Source organism: Lynx rufus, unplaced genomic scaffold (genome assembly GCF_022079265.1).
Source record: "Lynx rufus isolate CCGP_SWC_20201006 ecotype Redwood Valley unplaced genomic scaffold, mLynRuf1.p SCAF_17, whole genome shotgun sequence".
NCBI lineage: Eukaryota > Metazoa > Chordata > Mammalia > Carnivora > Felidae > Lynx > Lynx rufus.
The window spans coordinates 12,166,838-12,191,847 of NW_025814831.1; the positions used below are offsets into that span (position 1 = coordinate 12,166,838).

Below are 25,010 nucleotides of genomic sequence, written 5' to 3' on the forward strand. Positions count from 1 at the left end.
AATATAGATATAATTTTATCTCTAGTTAGGAAATGGAGTTAGCAAATTCTGTAGAGAAACAAAAAAGGAAGAAAAAGTTGCCTCTGAGGGTTAATTATTACTAAATGGCAGGAAACAAATCTGACTTTTATATATTGTGAAACTGACATGGGGAAAGGATTCTGGACAGAGTGGTGCTCCTCAAAGTGTGTCTGTAGTAAGTACAGTTATTGAGAGTAAGCATTTAGAAATTCTTTGGCAGTTTGACATTGCCACCATTTTCAAGCAGTGTTTTTACTAAACTGTTGGTCCATGACAGATTAGAAATTTAAAAAGAAACAAAAACAACTGTTTCTTGACCCAAGATAGTTTGAGAAGAGCTGAGATAGACTATGGCATTCTGCTCACTAGGAATGAATACCAGCACTGTACATAAGTGAACCTTCTGATTTATACATTGGTCTTACAGGGTCACTTTGTCAACAAGAATCCAATCATCTTTGAGAGTGTGCTGCTCATGTTTTTGGACCAATAAGACTGGTCAGAAATTTACCAAAGAAATGGCATTGTGTGAAGCCTTTTAACATCTTGCTTGCTGGCCTTTCCCTGCGAGCGTCCTTTCTGCCTTGCTGCTTGCTGTATATACATTTTCATTCCATTATCGATAACCTTGAGAAAATGCAAATTACCGCTAGCTGAAATCCTTTACTGTAATATGGAAATATTACATTTGACAATATTAGATAAATCTCTTTTTAAAATATGTCTTTTAGCATTCTAGTTTTTTGCCTAATTGTCTTCCTTTCACATTTGTGAGTTAATATCACCATGTTTGGTATATTTATAATGTGCTTTCGTGTCCATAAGAGGAGTGGTTCAAAGTGAAGAGGTTCTGGGGCGCCTGGGTGGCTCAGTCGGTTGAGCGACTGACTTCGGCTCAGGTCATGCATGATCTAGCGGTCCATGAGTTCGAGCCCTGCATCAGGCTCTGTGCTGACCACTCAGAGCCTGGAGCCTGTTTCAGACTCTGTGTCTCCCTCTCTCTCTGACCCTCCCCCATTCATGCTCTGTCTCTCTTTGTCTCAAAAATAAATAAACGTTAAAAAAAATAAAATAAAAAAAACCCTTTAAAAAAAAAACAACACAAGGTGAAGAGGTTCTGATGAGCATTGATTCATATAAGACCTAAGTTTAGAGGCATAAAAAGGGGGAGAAATTTTTAGGCGGGGGGGGGGGGGGCGGGAGGGTGGGAAGGCTGTGTTTAGTTAAGTACAACTTTTCTTCCTAGTTGTATTACTTTAAGCAAGTGTATTAATCTTTGTGAATCTTAGTTTTCTCATCTGTAAAGTGGGAATAATAATACCACCCTCTTTGAGAAAGAGTGCTAAAATCAAATAATTGTAAATAAGTACAGACTTGGCACATAAGTTTCAAAAAGATTAGATATTTTTGTTTTTAATTGATTAGCTCCTAGATGTCAGGCATTGTAGAATCACTAAAGTGGGCCCTCTTCCCCAAAGGAGTTCTCAGTCTGGTAGAGGATTCTGACAAATATTTCAGAAATATAAAATAATTTAATGCTATTATATAGAGGGAAATAGGTCAGCCTGGACACTTACGTAAGAGGAACATGTGACCTAGGCTTTGGGGAACAAGATCAAGATAGGCTTTTGAAAAGAGGCAACATTTAAGCTAAGTCTAAAAAACGTGGATGAGTTAAGGAGAATTAAGAGCATTACAGGGGTGCCTGGGTGGCTTAGTTGATTTAAGCCTCTGACTCTTGATTTCGGCTCAGGTCATGATCTTGTGTTTTGTGGGATCAAGCCCCACATCACGCTTTGCACTGGCAGCATGGAGCTTGCTTGGGATTCTCTCTCTCTTTCTCTCTCTCTCTCTCTCTCTCTCCCTCTCCCTCTCCCTCTCCCTCTCTCCCTCCCTCCCTCCCTCACCCTCTCCCCCCCCTCCCCCCCCCCCGCCTCTCTCCCTCTCCTCTCTGCCCTTTCCCCCTTGCGCTTGCTCGCTCTCTCAAAATAAATAGTTTTTAAAAAACAACATAAGAAAGAGCATTTCAGAAAAATGGAACAACATATGCAAAGGCCTGGAGGTGAGAGTTTGGTGGAACTCTAGGAAATGGCAAGTAATGAATGCAGTATGACTGGAATGTAGAATATGAGCAGGAATGGAACTGGAGAAGTTGGCAGGGGCCAGACCATCAAGAATATGTAGTTTGGATTTTATCTTGAAGTTATTTGCAAGCTATTGAATAATTTGTTACATATATAATCTAATTTACATTTTAAAAGATCATCTGGCAACAGTATGGAGAACAGATTGGAAGGGAGAAAGATAGGAACTTTTTGAGGCTATTTCAGTAATGCGGGGAGAAAGTATCAGATTCTGAAATGGGGAGGTGGTAGAGATTCAGCGGAGGGGATGGATTTAAAATAAGAATAGAATGAACAGCATTTGATGGTGAGTGCATGTGGGCTTCAGAAGGAATCAGTAATAGTACTTAAGATTTCTGGCTTTGGTGACTGGGAGGAAGAGGTATCTTTCTCTAAAGCAGGGGTGAAGAAGGGGGGGTACTAGGGGCACCTGGGTGGCTCAGACAGTTGTGACTTCAGCTCAGCTCATGATCTCATGGTTTGTGGGTTCAAGCCCCGCATTGGGCTCTGTGCTGACAGTTCAGAGCCTGGAGCCTGCTTAGGATTCTGTGTCTCCCTCTCTCTCTGCCCCTCCCCTGCTCATGCTGTCTCTCTGTCTCTCAAAAATAAATAACAACATTTAAAAATTTGTTCTAATAAAAAAAGATGGGGGGTTCTAGATTTCCCAGAGGAAACGAATTGACTTGCATTTAAGAGGTCTGCAGAAGAGCCCCAGAACTCCCAGGTGGGAAGTTGAAGGGGTGAGTCTGGGAGTCAGGAAGGAGCTCTGGGTTGGAACTATATGTAGATTTGAAAATCACGAGGATGCTTTGGGAGTTAAGGCCACGGGGGACAGATGTGCGGTGAAAAGAGCAGTGTATTCACAGTGCTTGGCAAGTAGGTACTGCCAGATGAACAAATGAAGAGTGTCAAGAGTACAGTCTCGTTTAAATCTCATAACAATCTTGAGTCAGGAGTATAATCCCAGTTTTACAAATGAGAATATTTCAGGCTCACAGAGGTTAAGGATTTATCCAAAATGACTTTGCTTCTAGGTGGCCAAGGGGCGATTTCAAGTCCAGTATGTTTTGATTTCAAAGGCCACTTTTTCCTGTCATGTCTCACTTCTTTGAAAACCTCAGAAGTTTAAATATATGATGTTATTGTTAATTCTCTTTCTTTACCTCTGCCAATATCCCGGTTTCATAGGATTGTGATACATCCTTTTCAGTAACCACTTTCTCTCTAGCTTCACTTGCTTCATTCCCAAGCACATCTCTCAGATTGACCCATTCTCCCCAACCCTAGTCCAGTGCCTGTTCACAACAAGTCTTCCTCTAGCTACTGGAGGAGGCCTGTCCTCCTCAGCTGGGCGTTTGGCTCATAAAATCATGAGAGCTGTCTAGAACTTCTCCGTATTTCTCACTCCTCATTAGCACATATATACATCGTTGGGTGTTGTTTACATGCATGTTTCATTGTGGTGGTCTCAGTGTTCCTTCTCAGGATCTCATGTTAAATAAATCTTTAATCTTTAGATGAAATTACTCTTATGTTGATGCTCTGTTACCACTTTTCTCAAAATGATTTTATCTTTGTGATGGAAGCGTCTCGGGTACTATCTGACCTTAGCTCCATATCCAGCATAGGGGTTCTTTGTACTCTGTCCCTTATGTGATGAGCCAGCCTTTGCTCCTGCATTTTTCTAGAAGGATCCTTTTATGTTTTTGAAGGGAACAAATCTAATTGTTAGAAATGTCTTAGCATCGAGGCAAAGTCCCCTTCTTTTAACATCCACATGTTGGACCTGCCCTTGGAACAACAGGGAAGTCGGTTATTTCTCCTCTGCCTCATGAAGGTCTGTCAGACATTTAAAGATCACTTCCTGTGTCTCTCCTCAGGTTTCTCTTACATAAGCCAAGTAATCTTGGTTGCTTGGAGCTTTTCTTCTGTGACAGGGCTCAGACTCTCTACTATTCTTTTGCTCTCCTCTGAGAATTCTGGTGTTTTGTCAATGCTTCATCTAAAACACAGGGCCCAGAGTAGAACACAACACTCCATACACAGTAGAGCAGTACAACATTATTCCATTGATTAGGACTCTGTGCTTGAATCTTAAAAGCCTGAGATCGCTTCAGCTCTACAGCAGCGATGTCCCATCTTGCATGCATTCCCCTAAGGTACCCAGGTAGTATTTTTACATAGGTTGTGGTTAAACTAGCTCTCTCCTGTCATCTGCTGTGCAGTTGATTTTCTTTCATCGAAATATAGAACTTTCTAATTTTCCTGGTTCTGTTTCACCCTCATTTTGACCCATCTGTCTAGCCACTTATGATCATGTCATCCAGTGTGTCTTTGTGTTTCCCAGTTTTTGGTCATCTGGAGATTTTGAAGCATGTTTTCCACATCTTCATTCAAGTTCTTGAATAACATCAAGAAAACAGAACCCGCACTCCATCCCCCACGTTAATCAGTGCCACTTCCAAGTGGTTCCCTTAACCACCATTCTGTCATCCATCTACAGCCCTTCATCTTATCTGCAAAGATCTCGTTTGCACACTCAACAAATTTTTATTTAGCACCTGCCATGGCAAGAGGGTGCTAGACATACAGTGAAGACAGCAGTCTCTGTCTTCTAGAAACATCAAGAAGTATATTGTTAAATGCTTGGCAGAAATCAGGTTACATGATTCTCTATGATGTTCTCATCTGGTACCATATCAGAAAAGGGAATGAAGCCTTATTTTTTGCACCCTGTATTGGCTGCTAATGATCTTATATCACCTGGAAAGGGTGACCATAGTCATTGCCTTTCTGTCTTTGCCTTTCATGGTTCCACAGTAATGTTGAGCTTTGCAAGTCTCTGGAGTTCATCGATTCCTTTTCTTTTGGCTGTATCTTTCAAAGCCTTGGGCTCATTAGAGAGCAGCCTCTCTAGCCTCATTTTTGTTGTTGGTAGTGGTAAACGCTTCTTTTTTCCTCCCAAATTATCAGGATTCCTTTTGATTTTACACTAAACTTAGTTATAAAGAATTTCCGTCCAACTTCAGCAATTTTCCCTTCCATAAGCTTTGTCACTCAGATTTTACTTTTATCTTGTATCAGTATTTTGAAATGCTCTTTCCTAAGGAAAATAGTTGACTATCCTCAGGTTATCTTCACTTCTTTGAGCCCATAGAGTGTCATAGTCACTTTTTCCAGAAGCCTGGTCCTTTTCACTTAAACTACTTCTTTCTTTTGGGGTGCCTGCATGGCTCAGTCGGTTAAGGGACCGACTTCAGCTCAGGTCATGCTCTCGTGGTTTGTGAGTTCAAACCCTGCATCGGGCTCTGTGCTTAGAGCCTGAAACCTGCTTCAGATTCTGTGTCTCCCTCTCTCTCTGCCCTCGCCCACTCACACTCTGTCTCTCCTTCCTTCAAAAATAAATAAATATTTTTTTTAAAAAAAACCTACTTCTTTCATTTTAATTCATCAGAATTAATCTCAGATGAGCATGAAGTTGCATTATGTTGTCTCTATGCTGAGGGATTAAACTATCAATAATAACAAGTTTGTTTTGTTTTGTTTTCGTTTTTAGAATGATGCAAAGAACAGATGTCCTACTAGTTTATGTAAGATAGCCCACCTGTCTTCCCAGGTGTGGATTCTCTTAGCAGTCAAGTGTCATCTGTCCCCTTCCTTTGACTGGCTACTTCCCACAGTTGTATCATTTCTACCTTCTTTTCTTTCCCCTTTGGTCCAGTGCTCTCCACTAGAGTGTCTTACTCAAAGTGTTGGATTTGCACAGAAATACTTATTTTTTTAAACAATTGTGAAGATTCTCTGCCTTTTTCTGTGGATCTGTCTCTATTGAAAAGCAGATTTCCTAAAGATGTTATAGTCTATTGTTACCTATTGTTATCCCATTCCACCAAGTCTTGGTGATTTCCATGAAATTTTATTTATTTCCTTGTTCTTTTTTACTATTGCTACTTTTAAGTATAGTGTCTAACACACTAATGTTCAATAAACAATATTTATGATTAATCTTAAGAAGTATTTGCCTTCTCTTTTAGGCTGTGAGGATATCATTGCTGAGAGCATCTCATTAGATACCTTAATTGCCATCCTCAAGTGGAGCTCTCATCCATATGGCTCTAAATGGGTGCACCGACAAGCTTTACATTTCCTCTGTGAGGAATTTTCCCAGGTCATGACTTCGGATGTTTTTTATGAACTCAGCAAAGATCATCTGCTTACTGCTATCCAGTCTGACTACCTACAGGTAATCATTTATACACCTCTCAAATTCATTGTCATCCATATGTGCACCAGAAAACCCATCTATATTCTATTCTCCCATCTAGGGAGATTGGCCCACCCAGGGATGCCCTCTTCAGATGTGTACAGGAAAAGCCTTCTGGCTCTCTGGCCCTTTGTGCCCCTGCTGCTATGACTCAGCATTGTGAATAAGCCCAGGTCCCAACCACCTACACCAAAGGGGTGGAGGCAGTAGGCAAGGTCAGAAGCATATCCCAACAGTGATTTTCTTGGCTTCCATTAATTCACTATAACAATTTATTGGTTTTCGTAGAGTATCAGATACTTAGACTGTAGACAGTAGCTTAAGCACACAGTAAGAGTAGTATTCAATTTCTGATCCACTCAAGTGCTTATAAAAACTCAGTGTGTGTGCCTTTCCCAAATACAATAATGTTTTCAACTATTTATTTTTAATCAGAAGTAGTTTTTAGCAAATTCTTGTGTCATTGACTCATATATGTCAATCTAATTTGGTAATTTAAACCAACAATAGGTTTAAAATATTGCAAAAAATACTTTCAAGTAACATATGTTCAAGTTTAATTTTTTTTGGCATTGGTTGTATGAATTTTATGCCGGAAACTATACAACAGTTTTAATGTTATAAAAACATAAACCCATTGAGCCATTTCCTCTTTCTTTATATTTGTACTAGGAAAATTGTAAAACTGCTTCCATCCCAGTCAGAAACTAAGCGCAGAGGTAAATAATGCACTTAGCACCTGTGATTTGATTGCAGTACAAATGTCGTAATTGGATTTGATTTATTTAGGATCTTCGTTCATTAACCTTGTTTCATTGTCCTGATCCAGACTGCGTACATCATGGGAGTTAGTTTGTCAGGTCTTTCAGATTATTGTCTTTAGAAAGCTTTGCATTTCTGCTTATAAGGTAAAAACCTTTGAGAGCAGCCTAGATTTGCTCTAAGATTTTCAGTAAAGTGCAAAAAATGACAGGCACCTTGCCATTTCGCAGATTGTGCTTGAAGGGTCCTTCACCAGCCAGTAGCATACCGTGTGCAGATGGTAGTCTCTCTGCCAGAGCAGGTTGCCATTCCTGTTTTTTCTGTTCTTGCAGGAGATAGTAATCACTTGGTATCTGTACACTTTTAGTTTCATCTATTTATCTCCACCTTGTCCCAAAAAGAATTTAAGGCAGCTGTGTAGACACCATACAGAAGGAACAGTAAGTTTAAAATAGGTGAAGAGAATAGGATAAAGACGAACACAGGAATAAAAGATTTAGTTGGAGCCAAGAGGTAGGTTACTGGACAGAACCCATGCAGAGTGGTCTTGTGTGTTTGGTGTTGGTAGACCACAGCTTTAATGGAACATTTCAAACAGCCAGTGTATAGTGAAATGTAGCTAAGTTGTGCACCGTGTACATTATCACCTAGGTGCAGTCATTATGAAATTTGCCATTTATCTAATTTCGCTAAAATAAATTGAAACCATTTTTTTTATTATAGGCAAGTGAACAAGATATCCTTAAATATCTGATTAAATGGGGTGAGCATCAGTTGATGAAAAGAATAGCTGACAGAGGTAAGCTCAGAAAATTAGCTTATACTATAAGTTTTTTTTACCCAGAAGCATACTGTGTATCAGTCTTGACAGTAGCCACTATTGCCTGGTGAAAATAGAAATTTTTAGTGGAGAAGAGTACACTTTGTTAGAAATAAATATACCAGAGGGGCGCCTGGGTGGCTCAGTCGGTTAAGCGTCTGACTTCGGCTCAGGTCATGATCTCACAGTTCATGAGTTCGAGCCCCACATCGGGCTCTGTGTTGGCAGCTCAAAGCCTGGATCCTGCTTCAGATTCTGTGACTCCCTCTTTCTCTGCCCCTTCCCTGCTTGTGCTCTGTGTCTTTCTCTCTCAAAAATAAATAAACATTAAAAAATTTAGAAAGAAAGAAAGAAGAAAGAAAGAAAGAAAGAAAGAAAGAAAGAAAGAAAGAAAGAAAGAAAGAAATATACCAGAAAATTTCATTTTACAACTTTAAAGCATACTTTTAATGTTACCTCTCTATGTGCTTAATAATACATGGAGTATTATATACCAATTTATAGAAGTATTAGAATGAAATTTTTATTTAATGATTAAAATATTACCAAAGCATATTGTTGGTGGAAATGTTCGGGAATTAGATAGCGGTGGTGTGTGTGTAACATTGTCTACACTGGGGACACCTGGGTGGCTCAGTTAAGCCTCTGACTCATGATTTCAACTCAGGTCATGATCTCAACGGTTCATGAGTTGGAGCCCCACATCAGGCTCTGTGCTAACAACGCAGAGTCTGCTTGGGATTCTCACTCTCCCTCTGTCTCCCTCTCTCTCCCTCTCTCCCCCTCTCTCCCCCTCTCTCCCCCTCTCTCCCCCTCTCTCCCCTCTCTCTCCCTCTCTCCCTGTCTCCCTCTCTCCCCCTCTCCCTCTCTCCCTCCCCCTCCCTTCCCACCCCCTCCCTGCTCATGTGCATGCTCTCTCTCAAAATAAATAAACATACATTTATTTATTTTTTTATTTTTTTAATGTTTATTTATTTTTGAGAGGGAGAGAGACAAAGTGCAAGCAGAGGAGAAGCAGAGAGACAGGGAGACACAGAATCCGAAGCAGGCTCCAGGCTCTGAGCTGTCAACACAGAGCCCAACGTAGGGCTCGAACTCACAAACTGTGAGATCATGACCTAAGCTGAAGTTGGATGCTTAACTGACTAAGCCACCCAGGCGCCCCTAAATAAACATACATTTAAAAAAATTTCTTGTTGTTTTTTTAGAAAAACTTTGTATATACTAAAAGCCACTGAATTATACACTTTACATGGTTAAAATGGTAGGGCACCTACATGGCTCAGTTCAGTGTCCGACTCTTGGTTTAGGCTCAAGTCATGATCTCATGGCTTCATGGGTTCAAGCCCCTGCATCAGCGCAGAGCCTGCTTGGGATTCTCTCTTTCTCTGTCTCTCTCTCTCTCTCTCTCCCTCTCTCCCTCTCTCCCTCTCTCCCTCCCTCCCTCTCCTCTCTCTCTGCCCCTGCCCCCACCACTCATGCTGTGTCTTTCTCAAAATAATCTTTAAAAAAAAAAAAAAGGTTAAAATGGTTAGTTTTATGTTATGTGAATTTTACCTCAACAAAAAAAGATAGGACTGCCTCCCAAAAAAAGCCTAATGTGTTGTTTGTTTTTAAATTTTGTAGAAGGTAAAGGAAAAATAATGCTTTTGAATGGTTTCCATCTAGGGATACTGCAGAAGAGATGGAAACATCATACGCATGCTCCTTCCCTCAAAGAGTGTTGTGTTCCTCTATATAGCAAACCCAAATCAAAACATTTTTTTCAAAACATTTTAATTTAGAAAAATACAGATTTCCCTTTCCTGTCATTTTTTGATGGCTGTATCTAATTAGATATACTTTACATATCATGAAGTTCACTTATTTAAAGTGTTCAAGTCATGATTTTTAGTGCACTTACAGAGTTGTTCTGTCACGTTTTAAGGCAAGCTAAGCCTGCCTTTCACAACCTCTTATTTTTCCTAATTTATTTTTCTGTGGCCTACTTGAGCCATTAGCAATTCTCAGATGTGATTGTTTTTAAGTTTTTATCTGTTTTGGGAGAGAATCCCACGCTGAGAAGGGAGAGAGAGAATCTCTGCACTAACAGTGCAGAGCCCAATGTAAGACTTGAACCCATGAACCATGAGATCATGACCTGAGCCGAAGTCACGTGCCTAATCGACTGAGCCACCCAGGTGCCCCATCAGATGTGAATGGTTTTTTATATTAAAGCCACTACTATTAATGTGGGACTTTTTGAAATGCCAGTATACCATCTGTCCTTCTTATTTGCAGGTTCTATATTTGCAAATTCACCTATCTGCTAAAATTTATTTACAGCCTCAAAATCAGTACCTACAGCACTTTCACAGTCATTTGCAGACATGCTTAGAGTGACAAAAATTTTGAGTTCTCTGTTGCACATGTTCCCAGCTTAGGGTGGAACCGAATGACACTGTGCCTTCTTATTGAAGTTCTCACACTGCAAACAAGGTCCTTTTCACAGTCTGTTAAGGGCCATGTTTTTCATATTTTATGGGGTTGTGATCTCACTGATCACAATGGCTTCCAAGTGTAACTTTTAGTGCTGTGTAGTGTCCCTAAGCAGAGGAAGGCTGTGATGTGCCTTACAGAGAAACTATGAGTTAAACAAGCTTCATTCAGGTATGAGGGACAGTGCTCTCAGCTATGATTCAATGTTAAAAATCAGCAATATATATTAATAAGGTGTCTTTAAACAGAAACATATATTTAAAAAAAGGTTATGTCTTGATCGGTTGACAAAATTGTTGGGACCACAGGCTCACAGGATCCTAACCATGTGTTTTCCCTTAGGAGCAGTGGTTCAATATTTACAAAGTGTTTACAATGACTCTATAGAATATGACTACTACAAATAATAAGAATAGATTGTATATAATTCTTCATAATCATTGTAGGCCATGGGTTTGTTCACTGATGCAAGGTTGGTAACGATGAAATGTCATATTTATTTTGGGCAGATAATGAGCATCCTTGATAAAATTTCCCTTAATTTTTTTTTAATTTTTGTTTTTGTTTTTTTTTTTTTTTTTGAGAGAGAGAGCACGTGAGCAGGGGAGGGGCAGAGAGGGAAGGAGATACAGAATCCAAAGCAGGCTCCAGGCTCTAAGCTGTCAGCACAGAGCCCAACATGGGGCTTGAACTTGTGAACCATGAGATCATGACCTGGGCTGAGGTCAGACACTCAACCAACTGAGCCAGCCAGGCACCCTGATAAAATTTCCCTTAAAATAGTAGTTTTCAGACCAGGTTAGAACGGAAGACTCTTTCACAGGGATGAGAATGAGAAGGAACCTAAGCAAACCAGGCTGCACCTTTTAGTCACCTTTATATATAATGGTTCTGCCCTTAGCTGTGATGTATTTGGGAGTCTTCTCTAAGATTTCATGCCATGACTTTAAGGGGAAATTTTCTTTTTGAAAAGCAATGCTTTGTGTAAGTATGAAGCCAAATCATAGCAAGGCAAGGAAAAAAAAAACTTTTTTCCACATGCTCGCAACAGTTTTATTGAATGATGCCAGAAAAAGCTTAGCTTTTCAAAAATAATTATTTCTTTATCTCTCTATCCATCTGCCTATCACATGATTTAAAGGAAATGCCTGTTTGCCTATAGAGTATTTGCAAAAAGGCAGCATTTATATTTGTGAATGATAAAGATCTTGTTTTTTAAGAAAAATACAGTCCCTAGATTATAGACATGATTACATATTCCCAAGATTTAATTTTTCTTTTTACCTCAGTATCATGAGGTTATATATACTCCAGATCTTCCCCTTTCACTGATACCTAATGAAGAAAACCTTGACTCTCTGCTCTGGACGGTGGAAATATATTGCATGTCAGAGATCAAAGGGTCGCTTTTTGCAGTAACATTCCCATAGTAAGAAACTTAGGAGACTATCATAGAAATCAGAGTTAAATACAGTGTACATTAGGTTTTGCTGCTTTAGATACCAGGTAATTAATATCTTGTTAAGTTGCTGGTAAACATATGGTAGCCTAATGAGTACACTGATAACCTACAGTGACCAGAAATACCACTTGCCCTGTAGTGCCCTTAATTGTACTAAAAACTGGTCACAGCAATGAGAAAGCTTAAAAAAAAAGCCCTTGGTCAAACTAGATTTTAATAGATTATCCTCTTTTCTCCTTTGAATTAGTATATGGAAAATAATTCTTTATTCCTTAGTGCAAAACAATCAAAAAAAGTTATCCTAAAAGTTGACATCATGCTTTTGCTTTGCCGAAGAACATCTCTGTTAAAGGTATTAAGACAAAAAAAAAAAAATTTATAATCCTTTTTAAAGCAGATGCACCTAAGTATAAAGAGTGTTACTGAAAGCGTACTAGAGAGAAAAGTTTGAATATTTGGATTTGGTTGGAGACTTCTCATTTTCTGTCTCATAGAGCCAAACTTACTGAGTGGCACTGCCCACAGTGTGAACAGAAGAGGCGTAAAAAGACGAGACCTGGACATCGAAGAGCTTAGAGAGATCCTTTCTTCTCTCTTACCTTTTGTGCGAATTGAACACATCTTACCTATAAACAGTGAAGTCCTCAGTGATGCAGTAAGTGTCTTTCTTCATTCATCCCTTTCATGAAAAGAAAATGTACCAAAATGTACAGGCTTATCTTTTTTTTTAATCATCATACATAATTTCTACTAATAAGCGTACCGTGAAACTGTGAAGTCCACGAGGACAGAGACAGACGTGTTTTGTACCATGTCATGTCCCCAGTGTTGGCCACTGGCACAGTTAAAGGTTGGGTGAATGAGAGTTAAGTGGGGATAGCAGTCTCACTTTTTCAAGAGGATAGTCTCCAGGGGAGGTTACTTCAGGCATTTATCAGCGTAGATCAAATAGATCCTTATTCACAAAGGAAAGGGTAGAAATTACCTTTGGAGACTTTTCAAACACAGCAATATATCAGGGAGCAGGAAGGCAGGAGATTGGTTCAGTGTGAAAAGGATGATAGAATCTTCTGATTGTACTTTAAAGATTAATGGAGCTGATCATGTTACTTTCACAATTTTTTCAAAGTGAATTTTTTAAACCAGTAATTGCTTGAATTAATGGATGTGAAAAATAAATATTATAAATATTGTATACAAATTGGCTTATAACGTTAGTGCATTGTTTATAGACATAGTTTTTTCAACTGCTCAGAAACATAAAAGTCATCTGGAAAAAAACCCGATAAGAATTTTTTTCCATTATATACAAATGTTTTATTTTTTAAATTTTTTTTCTTTCCAAGTCTTTATGTAAATTCCAGTTAGTTAACATACAGTGTAATGTTAGTTTCAGGTATAGAATTTAGTGATTCATCACTTACTACCAACACCCAGTGCTCCTCACAATCAGTGCCTTCCTTAATTCCCATCACCTATTTCACCCCCACTCACATCCCCTCCAGTAACCGTCCGTTCGTTCTCTGTAGTTAAGTCTGTTTCTTGGTTTTCCTCCCTTTTCCCCCCCTGCTGTTTGTTTGTTTGGTAAGATTTTTTTTTTTAAGCTCTCTCAAAAGAACATAATGAAGAAAGGATAACTCTTCCAGAATTTAAAATACATTATAAAACTCAAGGGGCGCCTGGCTGGCTCAGTTGGTAGAGCATGCAACTCTTGATCTCAGGGTCCTGAGTTAAAGCCCCATATTGGGCCTAGAGCTTACTTTAAAACAAAATAAAACAAAACAAAACAATTTAGATATTTAATCTGTGATGATAGAAAAACAGACGAGACAAAATAGCTGGGAAAAAGATCCTAATTAATACATAAGAGCTAAACATAGGTGCGCCTAGGTGGCTCAGTTGGTTAAGCGTCAAACTCTTGATTTCGACTCAGGTCATGATCTCACGGTTTCGTGAATTTGAGCCCTGTGTTCGGCTCTGCACTAACAGAGCAGAGCCTCTTTGGGATTCCCTCTCTCCCTCTCTCCTTCTCTCCCTCTCTCCCTCTCTCCCTCTCTCCCTCTCTCCCTCTCTCTCTCTCTCTCTCTCTCTCTCTCTCTCCTTCCCTCCCTCCCCCCCTCTCCTGCTCATTCTCTCTCTGTCTCTTTCAAAATAAATAAATTTTAAGAGAGAATTAAACATATAATAATCTATCAGAAATCAGTGAATCATTGTGGTGCTAGACTAACTGATGAGCTGGGGGAAATTTGTTTAAAGTTAAACCCTCATTTCACTTGCACACAAAATTAATCCCTGTTAGATTGAAGAATTAAATATTAAATCAAAATATGGAAAAACTAGAAGGAAATGATTAAATATTTATGGTATTTCTGATTAGAAAAAATGGTCAGTCTCACTAGTAATCACACACACCAAAGAAAGCAAAATAAAGCCATAAGTTACCATTTTTTTCACCTATTAAGTCAATAATTTTTGAAATAATATTACCATCCCGTAGGGGAAGCATAGCTGGTACATTAGTAGCATTGTCCTTAAATATTTGGAAATAGCTTAAATGTCTAATAACAGAAAAAAATAAAAGTAAACTATAGTATGACTACTCAAAAGAGTATTTTGCTGCCCTGAACAATAGTCATAAAGACTAATACAGCAACATGAAAAATGTTAATGGAATATAATTTTAGAAGTATACAAAATAATGCATTTTTATGTATTCTAGAATTCAATTCTGTAAACATCCATTTGAAAAATACTGGCAGGAAATATATCAGCATTATTATGGTTGAAATAGGGTTACGAGTTTTTGCCTGTTTCCTAAATACTATCTAATGCTATATTTTATTAGTTAAAAATAATTTTAACTAATGCAGCAATTAGACATTTATTATATTTAATGAGATTAATATTGGAGAAACGATGTTTGGTTTTGTTTAAAACCTAGGACACAAACCAAATTGAACTCTGAATTTGGTTTAGAAAAATACTTTAGAACTTTGGTTTAGTAGAGTTAGAAAATACCTATCTCTGGGACGCCTGGGTGGCTCAGTCAGTTAAGTGTCTGACTTCAGCTCAGGTCATGATCTTGGCGGTTCATGAGTTCAAGCCCCGCATCGGGCTCTGTGCTGACAGTTCAGAGCCTTGGAGCCTGCTTCGGATTCTGTGTCTCCCTCTCTCTGCCCCTCTCCCCATTCTCACTCTGTCTCTCTCCCTCAAAATAAATAAACATTAAAAAAAAATTTTAGAAAATACCTATCCCTGTTCTTAATTCCATGCTTCATGCCTAAGTCCCCAGTGAAAGTTTGCTAGTCATGCTGTTAAAACCTTAAAACACTCCCTAGTGTGTGTGGAGTGCTTTTACCTCATGACCGCCTCACAACCACCTTAGGAGCTGTAGGTACTTGATTTATTTTCTCCCAGCATAGACATGGAAACAACAGGACCACCACGTATAGATGTGCAGTGTTCCATCTCCAGGGCCATCTAGAAGCCCTTAAAGTGAAGCTCAGATAAAAGGACATGTCTGCGGGGGCACCTGGGTGGCTCAGTCAGTTGAGCATCCGACTTCGGCTCAGGTTCCTGAGTTCAAGCCCCACGTGGGGCTTACTGCTATCAGTGCTGTCAGTGGTGTTAGCCGGCTTCAGATCCTCTGTCCCCCTCTCTCTGCCCCTACCCTGCTTGTGCTCTCTCAAAAATAAAACATTCAAAAAACAAAAAGGGACATGTCTGTGGTCATGCAGCTGTTAAATGGGGAGTTAGGGTTTTGTGTCAAGTCTTCCTTCCCCTAGAGCTCCCGCCCCTAACCACCATGCAGACTGCCTGTCTCCTTGTACTGTAGATCTAGGCCCAAGATGTTCCTTTGTCTTTTGGGGGGAGGGGGGAGGATGGAATCCATGTCTAGATGAGTAAGGAAAAAAATAGAATTTGGTTTTCATTAAAAGTTCTGAAAACTAGTCCAGCTCATTATATTTGTAATTATTATAGCTCTTCTTTTAAAAACATCTTTCCTCTGTATAGAGAAGAGTGGTAAATTGTAGTACCTTTTTATTGCTGAATTTTTGAAATATTGTTAAACATTAGGAGTATTTTGAAATTTAACATCTATCCCTAAATTTTTATGATTTATAGGTATAATTATTTATCTTAGTAATATTCTAGTTCACTCAAATCTCTAGTTCATCTAAAAAATTTTTTTTTTTCCAAGATGAAAAGAGGCTTGATTAGTACTCCTCCATCAGATATGCTTCCTACAACAGAGGGTGGAAAGTCAAATGCCTGGTTACGGCAAAAAAATGCTGGAATATATGTTCGTCCTCGGCTATTCTCTCCATATGTGGAGGAAGCAAAGGTAATGAAAATCATTTTAAGTTATTAGAGTGCCTTTTATGAACTATAATTTGTGCTTATAAGCACAAAGATATTCATTGTGGCATTGTAAAAAATATTTAGAGATAGCCTAAGTATTCGATAATAGGGAAAGTGAAAGTAAACTCTAGTTTACTCACCAGAACAGTTTTCTGAAATGTTTAATTATCAAGCATGTCTTTGTAACTTCGTTTATATTAAATTGCATTTTACATTTTTCTTATCTTAGTTGTGTTGCAAATTGTTAATTTGGAAAAAAATTAATTTTACGGAGATGATTGTCAGTATTTTGTGATCTTCAAGATGGGAATAATGTTCTGAAAAGATTGCACACATTTTGTCTTTCTTAAACTAAAGAAATGACACAATTTCTTGCAAAATGCTTCTGTAATGGCTTCTGGAAATTATATTTTAGTTTCAGAATATGTACATAAAACTAAGACAGTTTCAGGCTTTCTAAGTAAATTATGTATTATAACATGAAGAACTCCAAGAAAATATGGTAATGTGAAAATGGAATACTGTGATTTTTATTAGCTGTATTTAGCCATGAGAACTTTGAGACAGCCTTTTGAGGAACTGGCACTCTTTGATAGTCAGAAATCACCATTAAGCTTTCTGAAACAAAGTAACAGGGAAAGCATTGTTTGGGTATAGAATTAAGTTATCTTAAATTTTTTCTTTTTTTGATTGTCGGAGTTCCTAACTTAAGATATGTGAAAGGATTGTGAGAAGTTAATTTTATTGACTAGATCGATAATCTATCTCTTACTGAGTAGTTGACACTTAAATAGTCTAAAATCGGGAAAAAAGCATAATGGTTGGGTCTCGTCTTTCAGAAGTAAGTTCAGTCCTTAACAGCACACAAGTATCACAGCCTTTACCAGGGTTGCAGCTGATGATAAAAGGTCTGTAATAAACTACCTCGCACTCGGCTCTGTCTCAGAATGGGGCAGCAGGGAGCTGATCAGATAGTCCTCCTGGGACTTCCCTGTTCCCAGATGGCTGTACCCACACTTGATAGATAATTGCCCTCAGTAAATGTGGAAAAGGTTTATACATTACTTCATTTTGGACATTCTGCAGTTGAAATTCATCTGAAACTAACTTAACAATTGGGTTTATATATAGATCTGTTGAATTTAAAGTTGATCTTCAGTATTTTATATTTTGAACATTTCTTGTTGGATCTGATATTTAGCCCATGTATACCTTGTTTTCTTTATAGTAACTTTAGATATAAATTACTTCTGATTGATTTTATACCTTCCTTCAAATTTCAAATACTTCAATTAAAAGCAAATTTTTCAGAAGGTGATTATTTCAAAGATGCTGCAGAAATATTTTTTAAAAATTAAAGAGGTTGGGACGCCTAGGTGGCTCAGTTGGTTAAATGTCCAACTCTTGGTTTCCGCTCAGGTCATGATCTCACGGTTGTGAGTTCAAGCCCCGCATTGGGGTCTGTGCTGACAGTGTGGAGCCTGCTTGGGATTCTCTCTCTCTCCCTCTCTCTCTGCCTTCCTCACTCATTCTATCTCTCAAATAAACTTCAAAAAAAAATTTTTTTTAAGAGCTTTTAAAAAAAAATAAAGAGGTAAAGGGGCTCCTGGGTGGCTCAGTCAGTTAAGCGTCCGATTCTCGATCTCAGCTCAGGTCTTGATCTCAGGGTCGTGAGTTCAAGCCCCGTGTTGGGCTCCACACCGGATGTGACGCCTACCTAAAACAAACAAACAAACAACAAAATTAAAGAGATAGGAGTTCTTTCTCCTTTCATTATTTTTTTTTTAATTTTTTTTTTAACGTTTCGTTTTTTTATTTATTTTTGAGACAGAGAGAGACAGAGCATGAACGGGGGAGGAGCAGAGAGAGAGGGAGACACAGAATCGGAAGCAGGCTCCAGGCTCTGGGCCATCAGCCCAGAGCCCGACGCGGGGCTCGAACTCACGGACCGTGAGATCGTGACCTGAGCTGAAGTCGGACGCTTAACCGACTGCGCCACCCAGGCGCCCCTCTCCTTTCATTATTTTAAAGCTTCATACACTGGAAACAATAAATTACTTCCCGTTTTATATGCTGAAGGTAATAATCTTTCTCCGGATGTGATTTACAGAGATGGTTGACTGATACTCTTCATGTTGAATTGTTCTTTCAGTCAGTGCTGGACGAGATGATGGTGGAACAAACAGATCTTGTGCGTTTGCGAATGGTTAGGATGTCCAATGTGCCAGACACGCTTTACATGGTTAGCACCGCCGTGCCACAGTGCTGTCACATGATGAGCCACCAGCAGATCAGCAGTCACCAGTCAAGCCCTCCTTCAGTCGTAGCCAATGAAATTCCAGGTGAGGCAGTAGCCTTCTGTCAGGCATTTATATTTAAATGAATAATCTGATCATTTTTGTAGCCTTTTTTATATGTGCTCATTCTCTCAGCTTTCCAAAATTCATTACTCATTGTTTTCATAATAAGCTCGGTTTTTTGTTTCATATTTTATTTTCCAGTAACAGGTGTATACAGGTTTTCCGGTTAGCACAGAGTTTCTCAACCTAAGCTGTCTTGACATATGCTTTGTTGAGGAGGCTGTCCTGTGCACTGTGGGGTGTTCAGCAGCATCCCTGATCTGCACTCACTAAATGCCAGTAGCATGCACACACACACACACACACACACACACACACACACACACACACCCCTTTGTGACCACCCTTTGAAAACATTTTTATGTTTCTAGACATTGCTAAATGTGCCCTGTGGGGCAAAATCGCTTCCTGTTGAGAACCACTAGTTCAAAGGAATTCAGATTTTTCATCACCATAAAGCATTTCTCACAGAAGACTCTTTGAGTTATAAACTTGTATCTTTTGAGTCTAGACATGTCCCCTGAAATGTTATCACTGTTGGTTTCCTAGAGATCCATCCAGCTTCCCAGGATCTGCTCTGTGAATTCTGTTGGTAGTGCAGGCTTATGTGATGACTTTGGGGAAATCGACCATAGATTGAGATATAACTGTTATATCCAAAATTTTCTGAGCATCAGGTGATGTTGACTTTAACCAAAGGGCTCTAGTGTCCATCTTTAAGGTAAGAAAATGCACAGTGATCTAGGTGGTCAGAGATTTACAGCTCTTGCCAATTACTACTGCAAAATTCAAACACATTGCAAACTGTATAGCGTTATTAGAAATAGCCCCATTCAGGTGCCTGGGCATCTGACTTTGGCTCAGGTCATGATCTCACGGTTTGTGAGTTTGAGTCCCGCATCCAGTTCTGTGCTGATAGCTTGGAACCTGGAGCCTGCTTTGGATTCTGTGTCTCTCTCTGTCTCTCTGCTCCTCCCCTGCTCACTCTCTGTCTCTCTCTCTCCTTCAAAAATAAATAAACATTAAAAGTAAATAAATAAATAAATAAATAGGAAAAGAACTAGCCCCATTCATTTTCTGCTTATAAATATTGTTTTAATTAAGGATAAATTAAAAAAAATAACAACTTTTAATTGAACACATTTTATTCTGGGACTAATGTCTGATCAGTTGTTGGCCTTATCAGATTTGGCCACTAGTGACAAAATACTGACTGTCATTTATTTAAAGTATACATTAGACAACAGTATGAAGAGAAATGTTTCTGTAGCTGATTTATGCAGATATTGAAGCTACAGTAATTAGCCGGTTTTTATCAGCTCAAATTAATACAATTAAATAGCATAATTTAATCTTAGAACTGAATCTAAAAAGCCCAAAGACATTCACAATTAAGTACATTCAGAAGAGTAGGACTTGCCTTTCTTGTCTTGCTTTAACAAGACCTGGTCCTGTTCTGGTGTTATCTGATACTTCCCTCTTCCTTGCCCACCACACTCTAAGGAAGGCCATGTAGCTTATTGGAGAAGACTCATGGGCTCATATCCTGGCTCTGCCACTTTTATGTGACTTTGGGTAAGGTTACTTACTTAGCATTAATTTCTTCATCTGAAAAATGGATATAATGTCTCCTTTCTAGTGTTGTTAATGAAGATTCAAGGAAGTCCCATGAGTAAGATGCTTAGGAGTGTGCCTGGAACAAAGTAAGCACTCAATAAATGGTCGCTCCCTTTCCCCAGAAATAATAACCAGTGGCTACTCTAGTCAGTTTGTCTCTTAGATATAGAAGACTCCAGCCTCGACTTCCCACCCTCTCCTATAGCCTTAGTCTAGGTTCCCAATTGGTGTTCCTGCCTCTAACCTTACTCCCATTCTGGCCTTTACACCAGGACTCGGCAAACATTTTCTGGAAAGGCCATTTGGTAGATACTTTAAGTTTTGTGGGCCATGCAGTCTCCATCACAACTACTCGACTCTGTTGTCAAAAGCAACCACAGACAATACGTAAACAAATAGGTGTAGCTGTGTGCCAGTACAACTTTATTGACAAAACAGGCAGCAGGCTTGATTCAGCCTACAGGCCGTAGTCTGCCAACCCCTGCTTTACACTGTTCTCAGAGCACGCTTTCTGTCACTGCCCTGATCCTGTCCTTCCTTCCCCTGCACAAGGGAGTACCTGTTGTTCACAAAATAGAATTTAAATTCCTTATCGTAATATGCAGGCTCATTCGTGATCTGTTCCTACCCATCTTTCTCGCCTTCTCTCTTAACACTACTCCTGCTTGTACCTATGAACCCTGAGTTCGCTAATGCTGCCAGCTGCTTGTGCCATACTGTCACCTGCGTGTTTGACACATGCCTTGTCCTTCTGCTCGAGACACATACCTTCACTCTGCTTTCTTTACCTGCCTGGGTTTTCTCTCATTCTTCAAGACTCCACTCAGGATTCCCCTCCTCCAGGAAACCTCTCTTGCCTGCCTCCATCTGAGGTGGGCCCTTCCTCCACGTCCCGTCAGCATCCTTCACATGTTTGCCTTTGTGACCGCTTAGGGCCTATGCTCTACTGCTTTACTCAGTTTACTTCACTAAAACTAGAGCTCTTCGAGGACAGGGATCATATCTTTGATTCTGAGCACCCCAGTACCCAAGCCCAATACCTAGCACATAACCAGGACTCAGAAACTTATTTGAATAAAAGAATGAATATATTTAAAAGATTTCTGAAATACCCTGAGATGTAGAAAAGAATATATGCAAGTAAAATTTTAGTTAGGTTGTGAACTAAGAAGACAGTTCAGTAACTGTTTCGTATTATCAGCAGCATTTTGAGCACAGTGAAATTTTATTAAAACTTTAAAAAATAATTAGAAGCACATAAATTAGTATTTTCCAGGAAATTAAAATTCTAATGCAGAACAACACAGGCCTTCTTGCTTGTGCTCAGTGGGGGACCTTTGATGCAGCTCAGATATTTTGCCTACAGAGTGTTTTTCTTTTTTCAGTTCCTCGTCTCCTCATTATGAAAGACATGGTTAGACGTCTGCAGGAACTACGGCACACTGAGCAGGTGCAGAGAGCCTATGCACTCAACTGTGGGGAAGGCGCCACGGTCAGCTATGAAATTCAAATTCGAGTGTTAAGAGAGTTCGGTCTTGCAGACGCGGCTGCAGAGCTCTTGCAGGTGGGGATGGCATTCGACTGTGTGAAATAGGGAGCCTGTGCAGATGGTATTTCAGACATTCCAGGAGCCCTCCCAGCACGCATCTGCTTCTTAGTGCATGCCCTTTCACTGCCTCATGGGTCTGGGATAGCCTGGAAGTCCCCCCTGGGTAGAGGCGGGGTGTGGAGTAGATGGAGCACATGGGCTCTGGTGGGAGAGCTGAAGTTACAGCTTGGCTCTGCTGCTCACCAGTTAACTTGGGCCGCTTAACCACTCCCAAGTATCAGTTTCCTTACCAATAAAGTGGATGTTGTGAAGACAAGAGGTGCTGTATGTAAGCAGCTATGTCTCTTAATACCTAGTAGGCCTGCTAAAAGTTAATGGTGTGCATGCCCATCAAAGGTGAAAAAGGAAGCAGAAAATTCTGACCTTCCACTGCTCTCTGCCCCTCGTTGGGTCTCTAGATTTCGGGTTGTGGCCTACTACCAGACTTAACAGCTCTTCCAGATGCCCCTCTTATTCCTCTCCCCTCCTCTTCCGTATAATAAGAAATTTTTTGCATGATGTTGCAAACCCTATAAGCACGAGAATCAAAAACTGAATGTGGGTTTTTTTTGTTTTTTTTGTTTGGTAACCAGCATGGGGAAAAAAACTCCCTTGTTACCAAGTACAGGAGCAGGAGCAAGAGCGTTGGTTTTGCAGTGAAGGAAGAATGTGTAAAGTAGTCTGCTCACAGCCACTAAATCAGAACCTAAAGTAAAATTTAATTTTGTCTGGCCAAGTGATTGAATTTTTTTTGCCACTGACTCTAGACTTGTTTAGCTGGAGTCTTCAAAAGGGAATGTGGTGTGATGTTCTTAGGCAAGGGAGCAGGCCACTTATAGGTTCTTGATTTTCTTTTTTTTGCTGTGGATTCCATCCATGAAATAGTCTTGTGTACTATACATTTCTTTCCCCCTTGACATTCTAAACTGTATCTTAATTTGGTATCTTAAATTGCATTAAAGTTTTACAGATTAAGTATTCTTACATAATGTTTATCAAAATGCTCATAAAACTGAGTTATATGTAATAGGTAAGGATTAGTACTTTATAGTTTTTATTTCAGACAGAGTGCAGATGTTTTGTAAGAAAGTTCTAGGAGGATCTTTACTTGTATGCCTTTTTGTCCTTTGGTATTTAATTTTATTTTCTCAGCAGAGACTCATTTGAATTAGGTTTTATTTCCTGCTTTTGCATTATCACATAATCTTGCAGGAGATTACCAACCTGCTTGCTGGAATATTTAGTTAAGCTGTTCTCCTTGATAGCTGTATCTTAGGCTACAGAGACTCCACTCTATCCTTTTGTGCTATTATTAAGGTAAATTTTTCTTGGGCTTCTGGCCTAGAGAAATAATGTTGTGCCTTTTACTCTTGCTGAATGTGGTTTTCTTAGGATCTCACTTAATGCTCTCAGACTGTAAATTTCTATCTAGAAAATTTGCTGATAAATGTCTTGTTTGTTTAAATCTTTCAGAATCCTCACAAGTTCTTTCCGGATGAACGTTTTGGGGATGAAAGTCCGCTCTTGACAATGAGACAGTCTGGGAGATGTCGAGTTAACAGTACCCCCACTGCAGAAACCATGTTTACAGATCTGGACTCTTTTGTGGCCTTCCATCCACCCTTGCCCCCACCGCCACCTCCGTACCACCCCCCAGCGACCCCAATCCATAACCAACTCAAAGCAGGCTGGAAACAAAGACCTCCCAGCCAGCATCCTTCGCGTTCATTCTCTTATCCCTGTAATCATTCACTGTTTCACTCCAGAACGGCCCCTAAAGCCGGCCCCCCTCCCGTCTACTTGCCAGGTGTTAAAGCAGCAGCACCTGATTGCACCAACACCACAGGACTGGGGAGACAGACTGTGGCCACCGCCGCCACCGCCACCACCTCAGCAGCAGTAACTTCTGAGAAACAAGTGGTAAGTTAACATCTCACTAATTTAGGGCAAATAAAATGTTCATGGAATATGAGAGGCGGTTTCCAAGAGCCCTAGTGGGACTCAGCAGTGCCCAGAAGTATTGCCACCAAGCCGAAAGCGTGGACTCCAGGACTATGGAGAGAGGGAGGTAAGGCCAAGTGAGAAGACAGGAAGAGAGGGTGTGTGGGGAGGGTGGTTGGCACCTTCCTTGTCTTTGTGTTCATTGTAGGTACTTAGAAGGGATGATGTTACTGGGCAGTGCCACTGGATGCTCTCGGTTTCACGATGCTCCATTCAAACACATGACTAGAATCTGCCCTAGCTTCTCTTCTATAGAATCTGCTCTTCTACCAAATGCTTTGATGGGGTAGGAAAGGAAAGTTATTTATAGCTAAGTGTACTGTCAGGAGCAATGTGGCAGAAGACTCCCCATTCAGAAAGTAGATGGATGATCGGTCCTCATGCCTGTGTCGGCCTCTGGCAAGCTCTTCCGTCAGGAGGCTCATTTGACTAGGAACCACAGTAGCTAGCGTTAATAGCTAGTAAATTAAGCGAGGACCTTGCTCAGTTTTGCACTGAATGAAAGGTTGAATTTCTGTTTATATAATACCTTTGAAACAAAATAGTGATTTTTAAGTCCTTCTGCTCGGTCACACATTATCAGTGGCCTTCAATAGAAAAACAAAAGAGGGGTGCCTGAGTAGCTCAGTCGGTTGGGTGTCCGACTTTGGCTCAGGTCATGACCTCATGGTTTGTGAGTTCGAGCCCTGCGTCAGGCTCTGTGCTGACAGCTGAGAGCCTGGAGCCTGCTTTGGATTCTGTGTCTCCCTCTCTCTCTGTCCCTCCCCCACACGCACTCTGTCTCTGTGTCTCTCAAAAATGAACAAACGTTAAAGAAAAAAATTTTTAAAAAAAAGAAAAACAAAGGATACATATATTAATTCAGGGAATCTTTATTAAAATACGGCTTTTGGAGGTGCGCCTGGGTGGCTCAGTCGGTTGAACGTCCAACTTCGGCTCAGGTCGTGATCTTGCAGTTCGTGAGTTCAAGCCCCGCGTCGGGCTCTGTGCTGACAACTCAGAGCCTGGAGCCTGTTTCGGATTCCGCGTCTCCCTCTCTCTCTGCCCCTCCCCCGCTTGCACTCTCTCTCTCTCAAAAATGAATCAACATTAAAGAAAAAAAATTAAAAAAAAAAAAAACAAAGGATACATATATTAATTCAGGGAATCTTT

The 25,010-nt window shown here is 39.9% G+C and overlaps 1 protein-coding gene across 2 annotated transcripts in view; it reads left to right on the forward strand.

Moving 5' to 3' along the window:
* Positions 1-25,010, forward strand: part of BTBD7 (BTB domain containing 7) — an 87,723-nt gene that overhangs the window by 56,182 nt on the left and 6,531 nt on the right. Inside the window, exons 4-10 of one of the 2 annotated variants that reach the window (XM_047080179.1) lie at positions 6,179-6,387; positions 7,894-7,969; positions 12,425-12,585; positions 16,132-16,275; positions 18,445-18,634; positions 21,655-21,833; positions 23,331-23,777. In XM_047080179.1, the coding sequence (XP_046936135.1) occupies positions 6,179-6,387; positions 7,894-7,969; positions 12,425-12,585; positions 16,132-16,275; positions 18,445-18,634; positions 21,655-21,833; positions 23,331-23,777 (1,406 nt within the window). Of the gene's footprint in view, positions 1-6,178; positions 6,388-7,893; positions 7,970-12,424; positions 12,586-16,131; positions 16,276-18,444; positions 18,635-21,654; positions 21,834-23,330; positions 23,778-25,010 lie in introns of those variants that run through there. The other variant, XM_047080180.1, reaches the window with a different exon arrangement.